We start from the raw sequence: 21,620 nt of genomic DNA, 5'->3' as shown, positions 1-21,620 counted from the left end.
CTGCAGTATTTGACTTGCATGTCCCTGAGTTGTATAGACAAAGCTCCACATATCACCAGATCAATTAAAACAACTGCCACCGGGCCCCAGACTCAATCAGGAGCCCCTCCCCTGGGGCCCCTCGGGAATGCACATCCTCTCCTCAGATCTGCTCTTTCTCTAATGCCCCCAGCTCAATTAAAGGCCCCCAGCTTCCCTGTCACCTCATAAAATAGTGTTTTACTTTATCAAGGGCTTACAATGTGCCTTGGATGATTTATGCCATTTAAGTGTCAACATAGCCCTATGTTGTAAGTGCTATTAATATTCCTGTCTTCAGATGACGAAACAGAGACCTGCCCAAGGTCATACATCTGGAAGGTGGTGAGTGGGGTCAGTTCAAACCCAGGCTGTCTAGCTGCAGAGTCCGCATGCTGGACAGGACCTCCCTCGTCGGCCAGACTCCAGAGTGGTCTTCCGCGCACCCTCTCCCAGACCCCACCTCCCCCCGTCACCTAACCATTGCCCAGTCCTAGAAAAGCAAGCTCTGCAGCTTCCCTCTTGCCTGGCAACCCATTCCCCACCCGCCGCACTGGCCCTGCCCTAGCCCAAGTCTTCATCCCCCGACCCCCACCCCAGGTCCCCCTCTCCCCCACTGGCTGCCATACTCCCTGCACAGCCCAGCTCCGCGCGGGTCAGATGCTGCCTCCTCCATAAAGACACCCACCACATTCTACTCTCCGAGCCTCCCCAGCTTTGTAAGCCATTCTTTTCACGTGGAGAGTTTTTACCCTTGTAGTGTTTTTATTTGTGCCCCTCCTCTCATCTCCTCTTCCAAGCCAGGAGCTCCTGAAGGGCTGAGAGTATGCCCAGTGTCTCTGACTCACCCAGCATAGTGCCTTGTTCACAGCTGTAACCAATAAACTGCTTGGGGGATGGATGGATGGATGGATGGATGGATGGATGGATGGATGGATGGATGGGTGGATGGGTGGATGGGTGGATGGGTGGATGGGTGGATGGGTGGATGGGTGGATGGGTGGATGGATGGGTGACTGAACATATGCACGAAAGGGGAGACACATACACTCCCTTGTCTCCCCTCCTTTGCCCATGACATCAGAAAGCCCTTGACCTTTTCTGCTGGGCACTGCTCACCTTCTGGAAACCACATAGTGAACCTAGTAGAGATAGCCAGCCAACTTGTTCCCCCGCTCCTCTCCTTGCTGAGACAAGGGCACAGAGAGGCTCAGAAAGCAGGTTCCAAAGCACTGCCGGGACTCCTGAAGTGCTGGCTAAGGCGCCTCAAGGAGCAGAGCCTGGTCCTTCCAGCTCATGGACTGCACAGAGCCACAGGGGCCCTGGCAGGGAGAAGAGAGAACCTTGATCAGAACAGACAGGGAGGTGGCCCCGGGAAGAGCCTGCTAGCAGTAATCTCACTGTCAGCATCTCAGTTAATCTGCACGACACCTTAGAAGCTTCAAAAGAAGAGCAAAGCAGACTAGAAAAGAAAGCACACCCAGGCCCCAGAGGAAAGACTGGTGCCCGGGCCTGGTGCTGGGAATGTGGGTGTCTCCTGGGACTTGCTGCCAGACAGATGGTGGCCGCATGCTGGGGGCCCTGCCTGAGTCTCCTGGGCTCCCTGAGCTCAAAGCTGGGCTGGCCAGACTGCTTTTGCAAGGGCCAAATTCAAGAAGAGCATGAAGTTATTTAAGAGAAAGAAAAATCGCAACAGACTCCAGACCAGCCCTAGACAGTCATGAGGTCATGGGTTTAAGCAAGAGCCTAAGCCTTCTGCTCCATCTGCCCTAGGATCTGTGCCTTGGGGGAACCTCTAGGTTCATCTGCCCAGAGGATGGGGAGACTGTCTTCAGGACCCTTGCCTGGAATGCTGAGGTGTGGCAGAGCGGCAGTGACAACCCTGCATCCTAGTTTTTGAGGTCACAACATTCAGCTTGACACAGGCGACCATAGTATGCTCAAATGGGAAGCAAGGAAATTCCACCATCTGGGTGCATTTCCAGACATATAAAAAGGCCAGTCTTTAAAATGTGGGCATTTATGCTTAGGTTGTTGAGAATATTTCTGAAAACATACAATATATCTTAGTAGACGGAACAAGAAGGAAGTGGTTCCAGTTGGCACAGCCAGGTCTGTCCCTGCCACCCCCACCCCCAGCCCCGCGTTCCACTGTCTATATGAGGTTAGGTCTGAGCAGTGGTCTTCCTGCTGTGCTCGGCGCAGCCCTGGGGCTGCCATCCTTCTCAGGAACTGTGGCATCAGTTCTCTAAGAGTCCAGATGGTGGAAGTAGGCTTGGGCAGTGCTGGGCTGGAGAGCATGCTCTTCAGGAAAAAAGTCCTAATGTGTAGCATCTGCTCATTTCTGTGGTGTAAATACTCTTACTGTGGTCAATTTCAGGCGGCCAATAATATAATAACTGGCTTTCAAAATTCCTGAAAATTTAACTATTGGCCCTAGCAAGCTGGCTTTGGTTGTAGAAGAAAATTGGCCAGTTGGTAGTTTTAACATCTTTGACTTCCCTGGGCCTTAGTTTTCTCTTATGTAAAATGGGGCAATAAAATCTCTCTAATGTGGCTGAGGGGTTCTTGTGAGTATTAAATGAAGCGGGTAGAAAGCATTCAGCAGCATCCCTGACATACAATCACTTGTTCTTGTTGTTATCATTTATTATTATTATTATTATTATTTGTTTTACCTATTGGGCTTCCCTCGAGATTCTCTTTGAAGAAATTTTGTTCCAGTGGCACCTGCGCTCCATCCCTGCTTATATCTTCTGGGATCCATCACACACACACACATACACACACACACACACACACACTCTCTCTCTCATACCCCATCCCATTTCCTTAACAGCCCTGGTGTCTCTGCTCCATTTTATTAAAGCAGAAAGCAGTGGAAATTATTTTCGTAATGAACTGACTCTTCAAATTAATGCCAATTACACTATGCAATCATGATTAAGATTATGCATTAATCAACTGTGCCAACCTACTTATTAGCCTCTTTAAATACCGATCATGAGGAATGTATGGGAAGGGAGAGAATGGAGAGGAGCCAGTTGAATGGGGGAGCTGCCTCTAAGCAGGGTGGGTTGTTCTCCTCAGAAGCTAAGACCCAGAGCAGCCTTTCTTCCATGAGGCAGAGCTCTAATGAGAACCCCAGCCCGTCAGACCCTGTGCTTCTGAAGCCCCTGGCGCGAAAGAGAAAGGGGGCTAGGGGGCCCAGAAGGGAGAGGGTAGAAAGAAGAACCCTTGATAGCTTATCAATGGATGAGGTTCAGTTCGCCCTTCCCTTCCTCCAAAAGCACTAACGGGTTAAGTGTGGTTGATAGTCCCCCAGAGTAGTGTCATCCCAGCCCAAGGAAATGGCTCTGTCCCACAACCTTTGACCCTCGTTTGGGATGGGGCTCTATAATGACCGGACCTCTCCCCAGGCTCCCTTCTTTAATTTCTACATTTTCAAGTAATAAATACAATACATTATTTATTGTAAATGATTTGAAAATACCAAGAGCAAGAGTGAACCCCTTACCAGAAATACTCGCTGGTAACATGCTGATTGGAACCCTTCCAGTCTTTTTTCTGTAACATAAATATGTGCTTTTGGTTTGATAAATAGCTATCACACTGTAATATGATTTTGTTGCTCGAGGGTGGGGGAAGAGAGGATGAGCATTTCCTATGTCATTAAGTATTGGTTAAGAGTGTTTTTTAAAGCTTTTTTCCTTATTACCAAAGCTATCACTCAGTGCAGAGGACTTAGGGCAGAAAAGCACTAAGCAGGAGCAATCCATTATCTTTTCCTTCCTAGAAGGAACCTCTCTTACCATTTTGGTGCATGCCCTTCTGTACGTCCCTTTTGATTTTAATTGGAATTCCACTAAATTTATAAATTAATTTGAGGAGAACTGACATCTTTACAATACTGAGCCTTCCTTTCCAGGAGAAAGTTACGTCTCCCCATTTATTCAAGTCTTCATTTATGTGCCCCCGTAAAGTTTTGTGGGTTTCATGATATAGGAATTGCACATTTATTGTGGACTGTTGTGTTTTTTTCATTGTTGCTGTTGTGAATAAGGTCTCTCTTTTTTTATAATTTCTCTCTGTTGTTTGCTGCTGTAGAGAAGGGGGGTATACATTTTCCTACATTGGCATGTATGCCCCATGATGAGCTCTCTGTTTAGTTTTGTCCAGGTTTTCATCTGATCCCCTTGAGTTTTTAAGAGAACAGCCATCAGCAAATGCAGATGATAATTTCTCTTTTCTAATTGCACCACCATGATTTGTGATTTTTGCCTTCCTTCTACTGTGATTTTAAAGGATATTTTATTATGGAGGATGTCTGTCAGGTACACCGAGGGAGAATGGTATAATGGGTCCCTGTGGACCCACTACCCAGTCCCAGCAGCCCAAGGCCCATCCTGCCAGGCCCGCAGCCCCTTCACACCCACCCTCCCATATTATTTGGAAACACATCCCAGACACCATATCAAGCCAGCCTGCACCCTGACTGTTGATGCCTGCAAGTCGTTCTGCCATATGGGCAGGTTTTCCTATCTTGAGTAATCTCCTACTTTTGAACATTGCTGTTTTCTATTTCTCCAATATTATGTCAAGAATATCTTTGTACATAAGTGTGTTTATGCATCTCTAACTTCTGCTAAATTTATATCCCTAGAAATGGAATTGCTGGGTCATATGGTATTTTGATCATTTATTTCCTTTCAAACACATATGCACAATCACGTGATGGTTTTTCTGATGAGAAATGTGACACATGTTCACTGCCGAATTTTTTGCAAATACGAAAAACACAAAAGGAAATCAAAGTCGCCCATGATCCTACCGCTCAGATAGGACCCCTCTACCTGTTTGGGGGTGCAGCCCTGTCGTCCTGGTTTATGCGCGAGCTCGGCGTGTTTGTGAGCACCCACCCAGACTCACATTCACACGCACTGCATGTTACAATCTGTAAGCCTGCTGGGACAGCGGACGAGGCAGATTGATTTGTTCACTTTTTTTTCCCCAAAATTATGTTTTTATTGATTTCATAGAGAGGAAGGGAGAGGGAGAGAAAGAGAAAAACATCAATGACGAGAGAGTCATTGATCGGCTGCCTCCTGCACGACCCCTACTGGGGATCGAGCCCACAACCCGGGCATGTGCCCTGACCTGGAATGGACGCTCAGATTTTCAAAATGATTGAAACAACCCAAATAGCCATCAACTGGTGGTGAATGTGTAAATAAAATGTGGTACTTACCCATAGAAAGTAATACTGTTTAACAACAACAAGGAATGAAGAGCTGATACACACCGCAACATGGATGAGTCTAAAAACACCATGCTAAGTGAAAGAAGCCAGCTGCAGAGGACCACAAACTGCGTCAGTGCATTTATGAGAAATGCCCGGGAAAGACAAATCTCTACAGGCCGAAAGTCAATGAGCAGTTGCCTGGGGCTGGGGCTGGGGCTGGGGCTGGGGGCGAAAGAGATGATGGAGCTTAAGTGGGCACCAGGGAGCTTCGGGGATGATGGAAATGTTTAGAAACTGGATTGTGGTGGTGGTCACGCCACTCAGCAGAATTTCTTCAATGATACCTCAATAAATTTGATTTTAAAGCAAATAAAGAAACAAAAGTATAGCTTTATTTGGAAAATGTAGAAAAACAGAAAGAACAAAATAAGAAATCGACCACCCAGGACTGTTCACTTGTGTCATTTTGAAATGTCTCCCATTCTTATGTCAATGATGTAATTTCCTCCTCACCTTCCTCCTAGTCTTCCTCTCTGGCCTGGGGTCACACTGCATCTCCTGCTTTCTAACCTCCATTTTTTCACTTAAAAATACATTCTGAATATTTCCCAAATTATGAAATTTTTGCTACTATATGGAAATATTCAGCAAATGGCAGCTTACTGAGTATTTCTCTGGTGTTTGAATCTCTAGTTCCCCCTCCCCGTGTGTAATGTGCCCATCACTGGAGTCACTGAAGTATTGAGTCAAAGACATGAGCATTTTTAAAGCTTTTGATACATTTCTAATGGCCGAAGGCAGGTTCCCACTTCCACCAACAGTTAAGTGTCTGTGTTCCAAGCTGGGTGTTATCATTTATTTTATGTTTGCCAACAAGACAGGCAGAAAAATGGCATCTGGCTGTTGGTTTAAATTGAGTTTATTGTTAGGGACCCGGAACATTTCTTCATATGTTAATAGCTCCTTTGTATTATTATTTTTTCTTTTGTGAAACACCTGTGCTTGCCCTTCACACATTTTTCTGTTGGAGTGTTTATCTTTTGTGTTGAGTTTTAAGTGCTTTTATAAAATAATAACACTGACCTTTATACTGCCATATATGTTACCAATTATTGTTTTGGAGTTTGTTGTTTTCATTTTGTTTATGGTAGTTTTGATAAATATAAGTTTTATATGATTTTCTTGGAGTTATTCATCTTTCTCCTACTTTCTGACTTTATTAAAATGACTAAGGCCCTGGTCAGTGTGGCTCAGTTGGTTGGGCGTCATCCCAGGCACCAAAAGGTTGCCAGTTCGATTCCTGCTGAGGGCACATCAGTTTCTCTCTTTCCCCCCCTCTCCCTTCCTCTCTTTCTAAAAATCTATTTTTAAAAATGCCTAGGAATACTTTCTCCACCTTAATATTGTATTTTTTTGCCACTTTTATAGTGTTTTCTTTCCTCCTTCTTTCCATTACTTCCTTGCTATTTAATCTTTAATCCATCTGGAACTTATTTTGATATGTGACTTAAGATTAGAATCTAACTTAAATTTCTCCCTAATCATTGAATAATTGTCTCAGCACAATTCCTGAATAATTCATCTTTTACCTACTAATTAGAAATAGCCAACTTTATCATGTCTTAAATACTTATCTCTACTTGAATCTCTTCCTGGGAACTTTTTATCTCATTCCATTGATTTGTCTGTGTTTTCATATGCCATTAGGAAGGACACAGTTTTAATTATTTTGGTTTTATGATATGTTTTAAATCTGATGGTGCAAGTCACCTCTTGCCTCTTTTTAGATTGTTATCACCTGTTTAGTCTTCCAGATGCATTTTAGAGTCACTTTGTCAAGTAAAAGAAATATCCTTCTATGATCCTAATTAGAATTGAATTAAACTGAAAAACTAATTTGGAGAAAACAGACACCTTTACCCTTGAATCTAAATATCCAGAAATACCTCATTTAAGTCTACTTTTGTGTCTCTCACTTAAGGTGTTTTTGTCATTTCTATTACTAGAAACTGCACTTTATTATTTGGTTTGTTGTTAGTTATTTAATATTTTGTTAATATTGTGAAGGAAATCATTTTGTCATTAAGTGTTCTTACTGATCATTGCTGATATAAAGAAACACTATTAACTTGTGCTAACTGGTTATTTAATTTGAATCTTTTACTACTTCCTACTAGTTTTCATGTTTAGGGATTATTTTTAAGGGCTTGTGTTTTTTTTAGGAAGGCATGTATATCATTTTCAAGTAAGAATTTTTTCTTTCCAAGAAATATGCCTCTAAATTCCTTTTCTCTCTGATTTCATTGGTTAATGGTGTGGTGTGAATTCTCCCCCTCCCTCTTTTTTCTTTAATGAGAATGTCTTTCATGTTTCACCATTAGTGTGATATTAAAGGACTGATTTTAGCTAAGGATGCTCAAATCAAGGAAGTATCCTTCTGGGTGCTAGATTATTGAGCATTCATAGCAACAGTAAGTATTGGATTTTACCAAATGTCTTCCCGTGTTTTGTGAGTTGGTCATACGTTCTTTTTCCTGTGAACCATTAATGTGATGGAATGATATTCATAGATTTCTTTATACTGAACCACACTTACATTGCTGGAATACAATTCTGCATGGTCATGGCACGTTATCCTTGTAATATTCTGGTAGATTCCACTTGCCAGCACTCTATTGAGAATTTTTATAGCAATATTAATAAGTTGGTGATTTTATTTGGGCTCTGTTTGTCAGTCTCTGTTATCAGGACTTTGTTCGCTGAATGAAATGAACTAGGAGGATTTTCATATTTCTCATGCTCCAGCACAATGTCTGTGATGGGAATTATCTAGAATATTACTGAACACTTGGGAGGGGGGAGGTTGTCCATAAACCTTTCTGAGTCAGGCACCCTTGTTAGCGCCCTCTCCCTCCCCAGCACACACAATCTTGCCGTCTCTCGCAGGAGGAATCTTTGAGTATGCAGACGGCCCCAACGCCCAGGTCATGAACGCCGAGGAGCATGCCTTTCGATTTTCTGCCAACATCATCAACAGGAACAGGACTCTGCTGCCCAACACAACCTTGACCTATGACATCCAGAGGATTCACTTCCACGATAGCTTCGAGGCCACCAAGAAGGGTGAGTGTGCGGCCCTGTCCGCCGGCTTCCCTGCCGGAGTAGTAGGGTGGCGTTTGCTGTCCAAGGTGCTGAAAACTGCTCAACGCTTTGGGTGGGCCTGGGGCTTAGTATCTTTTCCCACCAGGTTTCGGTACCTGCATCAGTCCCAGTTCACTTTAGGGTGTGTCACCCCCAGGAGCAGTGGGTTGTCCGTCAGGAGTTCCCATGCCACTGTCAGGGGCCATGAGGGAGTAAGGGGCCAAGGAGACGGATGAGGGGTGAGGGGTGCGGCCTGAGAGGGGCTGGGGAGGTAGCAATATGGAGGCCAGCCCAGGTCTCTGACACCTCTAAACTGAAGACATTTTCAAACTTGTTTTCATTTCATTGAAATTCTACCCAGAGTATAAAAATTTTAAATGCATATAGAACAAAATATGTATAAATTCAAATATGCAACACTTACTTGCCATAAAAAGACTTACTAAAAACAGCAGAGCTGCTTCTATGGCTACAACTACTTGACCCCAGAGGCTATGGATGACACCTGAAGTCTAACGTTGACCTCAGCATTCAATGTTTTCATATTTTGTTTTGGCTACAAAATAACAGGAAAATCATAATTCATAAAAGCAAGCTGTAGTAAATTCAGTCAGTTTTTCCCACACCTGAATTTTTAAAAATTAAGAAAACAAAACAAACTTTGGGCTTCATCCTTCATCAGTGAGACATTTACAATAAACTTCCATCACTGCACAGAAAGGACTGGAGAACTTTATTCCAAGAAGAAGGAAAAAAAGGTAACTTATCAATACCTGAATGAACTAGCAGTTTCCAGTGTGGCACATTTGAGTATACAAATACACTCCTTTGTTACTGTTTTTAAATATATAGTTCATATACATACTTAATTTAAATTTAACTTAAAGGTTTTGATAACTCTGGGAATAACTTTCATAGGACCCTAGAGTCCATGAAACTTTAAAATCTCAGGCCTGGGGCCTCTCATCCCCGGGGACGACTAGGTCATCCTTCCCATAATATGCTATCATAGCCCCTTGCTTCTCTTCAAGGCTCTTATCACAATGAATAGTTAAATAATTGTGTGTGTTTAATGACTTTTCCTCTCTCTCCAACTCCACAAAAGGAAGTCTCTCTCTTTTTAACCAATGTAGATAGCCCTGGCACCTAAAAGGCTGGTGCATAGTAAGTGCTCGATGAAATGGTCATTGAGTGAAGCAGCGAGTGATTGGTGTGAGGATGGGGAACGGGTGTCTGAGCATCACTGTCCCAGACCCCTGTCAGTTGAGCTTAAGGGCAGCAACATCCAGATATCTTGGGAAAACTGAGGACCATCCACAGGGGACCCTCAGTCTCTCTAAAGGATCCCAAGTTCTTAACCAAGGTCTCCTGAGCTCCCGGGTGCAGATTTGCCAAGGTGCTACCTGCTGCTGGCTCAGTTTACCCACAAAGCTCCATTGTGGGTAAACATTTCAGCACAGAAAGGCGGCAGAGCATGGGCTGCAGCCAGACTGCCTGGACTTGCACCCTGTTTGCTCTGATGTTAGTTGTGTGACCTTGGACAATATGAGCCTCCGTTTTCTCATCTACAAAATGGGCACAGCTTTGTGAAGCACTTAGATCCATGTCTGGCACATATGAAGCACCGTATTGGACTTTGCTCTTATGACATTGACTGACGGGCTGTCCACACGCTGAGCCATCACGTCAGGGTACCTCACACCTACAAGCACTTTCCTGCTGCTGGCCCTTGTCCCTCCCACCCTGCTTCTCCTTGTCTTGTGCACTGAGGTTTGGAGGGTCCCTGACATTGAAAACGGCTAATGCTCACACTTTTGAGGCCATTGCCCTGAGTCTCAGAGCCAACCTGGACCCAGACCCAAGGCACCCCACCCTCTAGCCACCCCACCCTAACGGCCTCACCGTGGTCCATCGCCCATCTCCCCTCCCCTGTGCTGACATGCCCTCCGCTCTGCCCATGTCCTCCCCACTCCCTCCCCAGCATGCCCTGCAGCCATCTCTGTGCAGTCAGGTATCCACCTCCCTGCTGAGAGCCTGTGCTGGCACCCTCTGCCCGGCCTCATCCGTAGAGAAAATGACTGAACTCAACCAAAACTGCTCAGTAAAAAGGTCAGGACAGAGAACAAATGCCTGGAGTCAGAACACAAGAGGCCCACGTGGGCAGAACCACCCCTAAGGGCTAAGCTGAGTCTTCTGTCCATTTTGTCTAAAAACCTCTAAAATAATACAATGACTATCTAGTGGTGCACTTGCAGTTCAGCACAGGGACCTTCTGCGGCCAGCAGTGCGCCCGGGGCAGAGCTCAGAGCCTCCCGAGGCACTTCCTCCAGTAGGAAGGTCCAGTCCTGCACAATGCAGAACTGCCCGGGGACAGGTGAGCAGACCCGAGCCAGGAACACTCAGCTCTGCAAGTCCAGCCAGACTGGTCTGAGTAACCAAAGCCACAGCCCTTCACTCCACACCAGCTCACCTACCCTGGATGGTGTGTCCCATCTTCCTTCCCTAAATCATCATTAGAGCCCATGAAGTTATGTCCAGTCCAACCCCAACGTGACCTTCCAGCCACATCCATGCTACCTGCTCATCAACCTCTAGGTTCTAGCTGTACCCACCACCTGCAGGGTGCCCAGCTTCCTCGCACCTCAGGGCTTTTGCACATGCTATGCCCTCTGCTTGTAATTACTTCCCTTGCAAGTCCCACCTCTGCCCTGCCCTTTGTCTAGCTAACTCACCTTTTTCTCAAACTTATGGCCCTGAGGGCAGCCCTCCCTGAGCCCCCAGAGAAGGTCAGGTCTCCCTGCTTCCATCTTATAACACTCTGGAAATTTCTTTCACAATTCTGGGCCCTGGTGTGTCTGTGTGATTTTGTGACATCTGCCCTTTGCCTTTTCGCTGCTGTACTGTAGCACCACAGTTCTGACTGCCGGTGCCATGCACCAGTTCTGCCTGTTTTGAACCTTCGCATAAATAAAATACCAGAGCATGCTTTTCTGTCTGGCTTCTTTCCCCCTACAACATATCTGTGAGATTCATCTGTTGTTGAATATAACAGTAGTCTATTGTTCAATGTTGCATAGCATTCCATTATATAAAACCAGTTTTTCAAAATCAAAAATAAGTTGGACATTTGAGTTGAGTTATTTCCATTTGGGGCCATAGAACAGCACTGTTGTGAGCTTTCTTGTAGGTGTATTTTGGTGCACAAATGTGCATATTTTGTTGGGTGTGTACCTGGGATCGGATGTGTGAGGTCCTAGGCTGTGTATATGTTCAGCTGAGCGGTTCTCCCTGGTCGCTGCACCGATTCGCACTCCCTGGGCAGTGGATGGCACTTGCTGTGGCTCCACATCTTTACAGACTCTTGGTAAATCAGCTTTATTTTCACTGTGGCCACTTGGGTCGTTTATGGAGCAGGCGTCTCATTGGGGCGTTGCTTTGCATTTCCCTGATGACCCAGAGGGCCCGGGCATCTTTTCATATGCTAATAGATCACTTGAATCTTTTCTTCCCTGGAGTACCTTTTTGGGCCTTCCAACCACTTTTAAAAATTGCATTGCTCGTCATTGCCTTATTGATTTGTCAGAGCCTTTAATAAATGCCAGCTGAGAGCCCTTGGTACGCACACATGTGTATCGCGTGTGTCTGTTCCAGACGAGCCTGCCTCTTCACCCTCTTAGCAGTAGCTCCTGAGGAGCGGAGTGCTTCATTTAAAGAAGTCCAATTCGTTGAGACTTTTCAGCATGGTCAAAGCCTTTTGTGCTCTGATTTCCTCACGAAGATATTCTCCCACGTTCTCTCCTAGAAACCCTCTCGTTCTGTCTTTCGTAGTTAGCTCTGCGACCTGTGTCAAATCAGTGTTGCATGTGTGGCGGGGCAGGGGCCAGGGGCCAGTCCAGGCCTCCCTCCCCGCGCCGGCGGGCGGCCTGCGGGCCTACCTGCTGAAGCTGCGCAGGCCTGCGGCTGTTCCCAGCAACTTCACCGATCACAGCCAAAGTGGAAATAAATTAAAGAACTCCGTCAGCAGGAGGATGGGCGTAGCTGCACCGTGGAATTAGAATCTGCACTGAGAAAAGAACAAACTCTTGCTACCCCCAACGTGGGGAATGAGCCTCGCAGACGGACTGCTGAGGAGGGAGCTGTTTGCGGTGGATGTGAGCTGGAAAGGGGCAGGAGAAACCTTCTGCGGTGTTGGAAATGTGCTGTATTTGATCCAAAGAGAACCTACACGAGTGTGGTTCTATGTAAAAAGTCATGAAAGTCTGTGCTTAAAATGAGCGCACTTCACTATATTGTGTTATATCTCAATTAAAAAAAAAATTAAGGAGCTCCTCTCTGCCACCTCTCTCCCTTAATGTCCCTCTGATAATGTGCCAAAGATGGACCCGCACCGTGGCTGGAAACTGCTGTCTGACCCTGGAGGCATGTCTGCTGTTTGATCATGCCCCCCGCTGGGCGCCCTCCATCCCTTGGGGAGCCCCGTGTTCTGTGATCTTTATTTTTCTTTTTTCTTTCATTTTTTAAATTCTTAGGAGCATCATTAGGCCTCTTCCAGGGGGGTGATCTTGGGCCTAATTCCAGTTAACCCAGTGATAATTCATTTTCCGCAGACAGAGGTGCCCATCGCCACGCTCCTCGCACCGGCCAGATCCCGCCACCTCGGGCACGTGGGTGCGGGAGGCAGAGGCGGGGAGCCCAGCGCCACCTGCCCGGCCAGCTCTGGTTGAATTAGTACTTCCTCCCACAGACGCCCAGGAGGCCTTTCCCCATTAAAAGGGACTTTCACTTATTGTCTTTATTTTTCAGTGTTTTGTGGAAAATTAAAAGATAAGTGACTGCCAGGTGGCGCCTGAGCCAGCAACCCAGAGAGCGTCTGTGTTTTCTTCCAGGCCTGACCAGAGCGGACCTGGAATCGACCCAGCACTCCCCAGGCTCCTCTGCCTTCACTTATTCTCTGGGCTGCTCAATTCCTTTTAAGACACAAATTGATTGGGATAATTTTTGCTATAACTACAATTGCCATGGAAAGGAGGTGGGGGGAACTGCATTCAGGCTGCGGACTCCTGCAATGACTGTGAACCATTGAGTTACTGTAAAATGACCAGAAAATGGATTTAAAATTGAAGCCACAAATAATGTAATTACTGCAGTGTGTGCTCAGGGCTGCCAGAACAAGGGTTGGCTGCTGCCCTGGAAACATCTGGAGATAAAGCTGCTGCTGCTGCAGCTGTTGCTATAACCCCTGCCCTGGTCCCTTTGAGAAAACAGTGTTCTTCCAGACTGGAAGGTTATTAGAGGGTGGAAGGAACATGAAGGGGACGAGAAGAGGGATGTGAAGAGAGGCCAGGGAGAAGAAATAGGTGAAAGGCGGGACTGATGCCTCCTGCCCCCCAATAGTGAGATCTAATCACGACATCTCTGGCGGAATGAAACCTAGCGTGGACATCATGAGATCACCACTGTCGCCACTATCAACGGCAGCGCACCATCAACACAATCACTGTCATCACCATCAACAACGGTCTCATCTCCACTCAGCGTCAGCACCACCATCACCACCCCTACTGTCTTCATCACCAGTCTCATCATCACTGACATTATCACCATCGTTTCTACCGTCATCGTCACAATCGCTGTCACGGCATTGGCATATTTATCTCCGTCAATCCCATCATCACCGTCCCACCATCAAGTCACAGCATCAACGTTATCATCAGTTCCACCCTCACTAGTGGCATCACCAGGATCGTCAACAGGCCCACAATATGGTCTTCGCTGTCACAACTATTGTCACGATTACCTTTACCGTTATCACCACAGTAAATGTCAAAATCTAAATTACTTCCTTCAAGATTACTCTTACAGCCCTCCACATCGTCATAATTTGTGGTTGGTCCACTCTCCCCTGCCCCAGTCAAACAGGGATACGCACACCTTGGGCCTGCAGGGAGCCGTGATCGAAGAGGTTGAGCTGGGAGGGGGTGGGGGTGACAGGGCGGCATTCGCCTGCCTGCTTCAAGGCCTGGATCAAAGGGGAATCCAGAACACGGATTCTTAGAGGTGGTAATGGGAAGTAATGAGGCACACAAGTCATTTGACTAAGTCATCAACCGGAAGGTCCTAGAGGGAAAAGAGAAAGAGTAGGGACAGGAGATGACAGGATGGAAGCCAGGGATATCAGAGAAACCTACAGATTGTATCAGGTTCCCATGACCTCTGGCTCAGGCCAGGCCTGGGCAGCTGTCACTAATTCATTGTCACCATCGCCTCCGTGTTGGTATTTAGTCTCCATGGCTACAAAGTGACTCACACATGGTCTCTTCCCTCAGGTAGCACCTGCTCTTAAGGGGACAAAGTGTGAGAGTAGACACCTACACACCCAGACAATAGAAGAACAGCATGAACGGGCAGGGAGAGTACAGGGCAGGGACCGGCTTCCTTGGGACAATTTACCGACACATCCAGAGTTTCTGTTTTTGAAGGATTTATTATCACTGGGGTTTGTCTCACACACAGAGTCACACAGAGTCACACAGAGTGCTGCCAAGGTTTATTGACTCTAGGGTGACAATAACAGGGACAAAACAGCGACTCCCCTGGCTTGGCCTCCAGTCCCACAACCATAGGAGCAGCAGGAAGGCACTGTGTGTCCGCCGTGCATCCTCTCCTGCGCTCGGCATTGACCGCGAGGAATCTTGAGACCCAGAGATGCTCTCTGTACCGGCCCCGCTACTTCCCACACGTGGCTGCCCTGCCCCGTGTTCCAGGTGGTTCCAGCAGATCCTAACAATAACTAGCCCACCCCCAGAGTGTTGTATCTTTCACTTAGGCCGTGAATGGCATCCTCTGGTGTTCTTGGTGGAAGAACAAATTTCAGGAAAAATAAACACTTTATGTAATATCTCCTATTCCCAGGAAGCAGTGAGAGCGAAGGGAGTATGTCAGTGGAGAGGAAAAATGCTCAAAGACCACACATTCTGGTTGATTCGAAACCACCCTTGTCCTTGGATCCACTGGTACCACCTTTAGCCCCGGCAAGAGGGCCCCTTTCCCAAGGCCTGTGCTTTGGAGATGCTGACCTCGCCCTCTTCTGGTTGACATCTCCCAAAACAAGGCGTCAGTGGGACCAAGGGGACTTGCCCATTAGGACCCTGTGCCCTGCCCCTCTAATCTTTGCTCCAAGGATCTAAAGTCCTGAGCTTCCCACCCAGTGGCCCTGCATGAAATTCTTCCCTGGGCTGTCCACAGAGAGGGAAAACCATGTTGCCACGGTCGCACTCACAGGCCCCATCTAAGGGTGACCAAGCGGCAGATGTTTGCAGAGGTGTAGACGGAGCTCAGACACAAGGGCCAGGATGTCCACATGGAGAGCACAAGGCCCCTTATGATACAAGGTGGAGCCAGTGGTCAAAGAGAAGGGGACAGGGTAGGGGTTGGTGCCACCTCCCCACGTCACTGCATATGAGAAGTCTCCATCCTGACTTTCCAGGTTGTTATGAAAGCATATTGTCTTCGGGGAGGTGGAGGGGCAGGGCATGTTTTATATAACAGTTTGTCAGCTTATAACATTTAACTATTTAGCCATATGGTATATGGGCCTCCATTTGTACTCTGGCCCTGGGCTCTGCAGATATTAGGGGTAGACGTAGGCCCAGAGGTCATTCCCAGAGGCCCTTGAGGCAATATCTGAATTCACTGGGTATCCATGCTTAGGTGCTCTGCCTTGGCTCCTCCTACATGCATCCTATATTCATACATGTACATGTAGTTCATTCTCATGGCCACAGGCTGGTGAGTTTCCTGATGTTCTTCAGTTAGGGCTCTTCTGGTTGCAAGTGACAGAAAACCTAATCCCAACTGACTTAAGCAAAAAGAGAATGTATTGGTTCGTGAAACCATCTACTTGATCAGGGGCTCATATTTCTTTCTCTCTCTTGACTCTGCTCACCTGCACACTTACTCCATTCACAGACAAGCACCACACTTTCTTTGTGCGTACAAGGTGGCTACTGTACCTCCAAACCTTACCCCCTTGTCTCATGGCATCCCACTCGCCCTGGCTGGTCATGTGACCATCCTCTAAACCAGTGTCCATGGCCTGGAGGAGGTCAGCTTATGGTCTAAGTCATTAGCCCACCCTTCATGGGTTGGGAGTTGAAAAAGAAGTGGAGCCCAAAGGAAACTGTGTCTACAGTTTCCAGAAGAAAGGGCAGTGGCTCCTGGGGAGCCCTCCCCCTGATTCCCCTGAGAGGTTCATTTTATGGATCTTTCAGGCACAATCCCTATATGAGCCTACATCCCCCTTTGAACCCCAGCTGCCCTGGGTCTGCTCAGTTCGTGCTGTGCTGTGCCCACTGATGTTTGACCTTCCCAGAAGCATCTGCTGTCTGATCTGCCTGAGCCCTTGGGACTCCCCCAAGAATGTGAACTGTTTGAAATCAAGGATTCAGCATTTGTTCACTCAGCAAATGTTGATTAAGCACCTACTCAGACCAGGTACTTTTAAAGCACTGTGGATGCAGCAATAAACAACATAGATCAAGCCCTTGCTTCCTTGGAACTTATGTTCAAGTGAGAGGAGAAGTCAACAAATGAACAAGACTTCTGGTGGTCATTTAATAAAGAAATGAGATGGGGTATGGGGTTGAGGGAGCGTGCCTGGATGGGGATTGCTATTATGGGTTGGGCAGTGACGTGTCTCTATTAAGACACACAGACACAGATACCTGAAGGGAAGGAAGGAGTCATGTGGATCTGAGCGAAGAACAGTCCAGGCAGAAGGGACAGCAAGTGCAAAGGCCCTGAGGCAGGACTGTGCTTAGTGTGCGTGAGGAACATCATGGAAGCCAGTGGGACTTGAGGGCTGTGAGAAAAGGAGAGAAAGGTGGGAGAGGAAGTCAGAAAAGTAGCGGGGTGGTGATGCTGGAGACAGGGGTGGAGAGGAACTACAACCAGGAGGGCCTTGTTGGTCACTGTTAGGACTTTGGCTTTTACCCTGAGTGGAACAGGAGCCCTTGGAACAAAGGAGTGATGTAGTCCACTGAGGTGCGAAAGGCTCACTCCAGCTGCTGCGTGCAGGGTAGATGGCGGAGCGGGTTACTGGGGAGGCTGGAACCAGCGAGGAGCCTCCTACAGGAATCCAAGTAAAAGATGATGGCAGCTTGGACCAGCGTTGGAATGGCGAGAAGTGTTTCAAAGACGAAGCAGCAGGAGTTGATGATGGATTGGGATGTGGGATATGAGAGAACAGGAGGAGTGGAGACAGAACCCGGGCTTTTGGCATAAGGCACTGGGTGGGACAGTGAAGCTGCCGTTTACCAGCACGGGAGAGGCTGGGAGGAGAAGAGGGGGTTACGTTTTGGACACATTAGGTCTGAGGCACATCTTAGACATCCGACTGGCAGTGTTGAGCAAGGGGTGAGATGTGCAAGTTGGGTTTCAGGAAACAGGTCAGAGCTGGAGGTTTAAGCTTAAAAGTCATCAGCGAGTAGGTATTTTGTTTCTATTTGTTTCCCAAGTTCCCACCCAGAACAGGGCGTGATCCAGAGCCGGGGATGCTAATCCCAGTGATGACAACATCAAAGGTAACATCAGTCCTGTTTTATGCCGCTGAGCTGAGGGCCTTACATGCGTTACCTTGTTCAACTTCCTGCAACCCCATTAGGCAGGGACTGTTACGACCCTGGTTTCCAGATGAGGAAACGGAGATTCAGAGACGTTGTCAGTCATCCACTCTCAAAGGTGCTGTTTTCCTGGGTGTTTATGGATCATCAAAACCATTGCTCCAGAGCCCCCAGCCCCCAGCCGCCTGATAAGGCCCAGCACTGACCTCTATGCTGTCCTTCCCTCCCTCTGCTGCAGCCTGTGACCAGCTGGCACTGGGTGTGGTGGCGATCTTTGGGCCATCTCAGGGCTCCTGCACCAACGCCGTCCAGTCCATCTGCAATGCCCTGGAGGTGCCCCACATCCAGCTGCGCTGGAAGCACCACCCGCTGGACAACAAGGACACCTTCTACGTGAACCTCTACCCTGACTACGCCTCTCTCAGCCACGCCATCCTTGACCTGGTCCAGTACCTCAAGTGGCGGTCGGCCACCGTGGTCTATGATGACAGTACAGGTGGGTGGCCAGGCCTGACCAGGCCGGGGTTAGGATGCAAGGGGGCCAGAACACCAGGATGGGGGCTCTTGACTCTTTGCCCAACTCTACTGCCCCTGGGGAAGAGGTCCTCTCTCACACTCAAGATTCACTTAGTCACACTCACACTTGTCCCTGTGCTCACTCACAGCCCTGTGCACACCACCCACACTCCCGCCTCACTCAGCCCCAGCCCACCTCACACCTGCCTCGTACCTTACCCACCCACACCCCATCAGCACACTCCAATCCGCACTCAGCACACTCGCCCCGGTCCCGGCACCCGCACCCGCACCCGCACCTGCACAGCCACGCCTACACCTGCCTGCTCTCTTACACGCTCACGTTGCCATCTGCAGCCAGCACGCCCAGCCTGCTGGCTCTGAACACAGACTTTGAACTCAAACTCACCAGTACACGTGTGCCAGCTCTGGCAGCACCGAGCTGTTTCCTCTCCTTTTTCCTTCCAAAGACTCAAGTCCCAAATGTTTCTTAGTCCCACCTCTTAAGAGAGAGTGACCTTGGCAAGTCACTTAACCCATCTGGCCCCACTCTCCACGCGTCAAGCAAAGAGCTACAGCATCCAGTCTGGAAAGAGCCCTCCGGCTCTCAGCAGCCTGTGATTCAGTGTCAGCTCGATTACCTCCTAATGCAGAGTGGAAATCAAACGCCCCGAAAAGACATTCCCGGGGTTGATTTGGCTCAGGATTCTACCACCACCGATTGAGGTCCTGCTATACCCAGAGCACCAGACAAAAGATCCTAGAGGGCAGGGACCCCACCCCTCCCAGTGCCCCACCACAAGGTCTCTGCCATTGAGGGGCACTCCTGCCCAGCTCCAGGTCACCTCCAGTGTTTCTGAAGCCCTGTAGATTTATCTGCTGTAGCTACCACTATGAATGATTGTCTTTAAGCCTGTTTCTGCTTCCAAACCGTGAGCTTTCTGTGCCTCCAGGGTTTAGCACAGGGCCTGGTACAATGCAGCTGTTTATAAAGGTTTATTGAACTGAACTGAATTCAATTGAATCAAGTTGAAATAAATTATGATTAAATTTTATTAGGAAAGAGTGTGTTGGACACTGGGAAAGGAAGAAGAAATGAGAATGCAATTATGCCAACTTGTTTTGGGAAGTTAATCATGTTGTAGGAGAGGTCACCTGTCATTCGAGGCCATCAGAGCTAAGAATCCAATGGCATGTACATACAGGCAGAACTAATGGTGCTCGGGGAGCACAAGTTCTGCGGCTTTGGCTCGTCTGGGCTGATTTAGCAGAGGAGAGAGACATGAGCTGGGTCTTGAGGATGGATGGACAAGGAGAGAAATGATGAGGGCATAACAGGAGGGGGGAATGGCTGCGTTAAAATGAGGAGGAGGGCCTGTGTGTGGCAGTCATATCAAGAGGGCAGCCTGGCTGGGAGAGAGGATTCAAGTATGGTAGGAGCCAAAGGGATTTTTTTTAATGTGACATGCCTCTTATCAGGGACAGAAATCTGTTTCAGAATCTTCCAGCGGCCCACCCAGTACAGCTCACTGAGTGGCCTGCTACCCTGATCACAAACAGGACTAGAATTGCCATTGACTGGCTCCTCCCAATCTCAAGGCATATCCCATGGGACTGGCACCTTGTCACCCAAACAAAATCATGGTTCTCTTAGCTAGAAAGGGGTGTGCTAGTTATCTTTTTACAATACGGATGCTGCTTGACTTGTGATGGGTTCATGTCCTGATAACGTGGTCTAGGAGCAAAAAAAAAATGGATCTCTGATTTTGCCCCATTGCTAGCATGCTGTGCAACCTTGAGAGGGTTAGTCAACCTCTCTGGGCCTCAGTTTCTTTACCCATAATGTTGGAACAGCAGTCCCTAATCTGCACGCTTTCTAGGACAAGGAGATGGCTGAGCGGGTAATGAATGCAGAAGTGCTTTGTAAGTGAAAAGCACGACTCCAACAACATGATTCACTGCAGATATTTTGGGAGAGATTGATTAGGGGAGCAGCCAGGAAGGAACGCTCATCTCGGGCAAACAAAAGCGCCTGGTCTTCCTTTGGGCTGGGCTGAGACGGGCCTCCGGTCTCCTTCGGGAATACACTGATGGGAAGGAGCTCTGACATTTGCTGCTGGAGAATGTGGGTCACCGTGTATTCCACGGGGCAGTGCACCTGGTTGACAGGAAGACTCTGGTGGCCTCTGCTCCAGCACCCGGGCTGGCCCTGTCCTCATGTCCTGGGTCCCTAAAGCCTGTGTGCCTGTGGCTGCTGTGCTTGAGCTGAAAACCGAGCAAGTGGGAGCACAGCGTGCACGCGGGGCCTTCTGGGTAACAGGCGCAAAGGCGCAGCATCGGCCAAACCAAGGATTTCTGAGATTAGCTTGGGTGGGGGGAGGCTGGGTGTGTGTTTGGGGGGAGCTTGTGACCCCTACTTCCTCTGCTAAGGTCCAGTGGTATCCCTCTCCTCTTCCCCATCAAGTCTGTTATTAGGAGGCACTGGGCCCCTATGGATCTAGCCACTCAGGGCTCCAGAGCCCTCTCCCCACCCAGCCTCCTGGATCTGAGACCTTCCAGGGAGCTGGGCATCCTGATGCCCACAGCCATGGCAAAGCTTGTTTGGGAGACTTTGGGAGGCTTAGGTCCCAGGGTTCTATTTCTCCAGCATAGTGACATGAAGGACACCAATCAGATGGCTTTCCTGACACCCAGCCCTCAGGAATGGGAACGGGAGGCTGAACAGACCCAGACGTGTGTGCCTGAAATAGCTTTGGAAACGGGGGCTCTCTGTTGGAAGGCACCCGAAGAGGGCTGTCTACAGGGTGGGGGAGTGGGGCAGAGAAGGTAGGGGACTCTGTCCAGAAAGGGGACATTGTAACAGTTGATTGCAAACTTTAATCCAACACAAACTAATTTAAGCAGAAAAAATGAGGGGGATGGGATGGGATTTTGTTGGCTCTTTTAACTGGAAAGTTCAGGAGTCAATTTAGCTTCAGGTACTGTTTGATCCAAAGGCTCAACTGCATATCATCAGGACCTGTTTTCTCTGTTTGGCCTCTCTGACTTCTGCCCTGTTGGAATCTTTCTCAGGTTCCATGTGG

General features: G+C 48.0%; 1 protein-coding gene across 1 annotated transcript in view; it reads left to right on the top strand.

Annotated features, from left to right (window-relative positions):
- Nucleotides 1–21,620, top strand: part of GRIK3 (glutamate ionotropic receptor kainate type subunit 3) — a gene marked incomplete at both ends in the record, with an annotated part of 185,881 nt that overhangs the window by 106,627 nt on the left and 57,634 nt on the right. Inside the window, 2 exons of the mRNA XM_081144903.1 lie at nt 8,207–8,383; nt 18,260–18,517. Of these exons, the coding sequence (XP_081001029.1) occupies nt 8,207–8,383; nt 18,260–18,517 (435 nt within the window). The remainder of the gene's footprint in view (nt 1–8,206; nt 8,384–18,259; nt 18,518–21,620) is intronic.

This window comes from Miniopterus schreibersii (genome assembly GCF_964146895.1).
Source record: "Miniopterus schreibersii genome assembly, chromosome: 8".
NCBI classification, from domain to species: domain Eukaryota; kingdom Metazoa; phylum Chordata; class Mammalia; order Chiroptera; family Miniopteridae; genus Miniopterus; species Miniopterus schreibersii.
The sequence above is the reverse complement of the archived record's forward strand: the minus strand, read 5'-3'. Positions and strand labels throughout refer to the sequence as shown.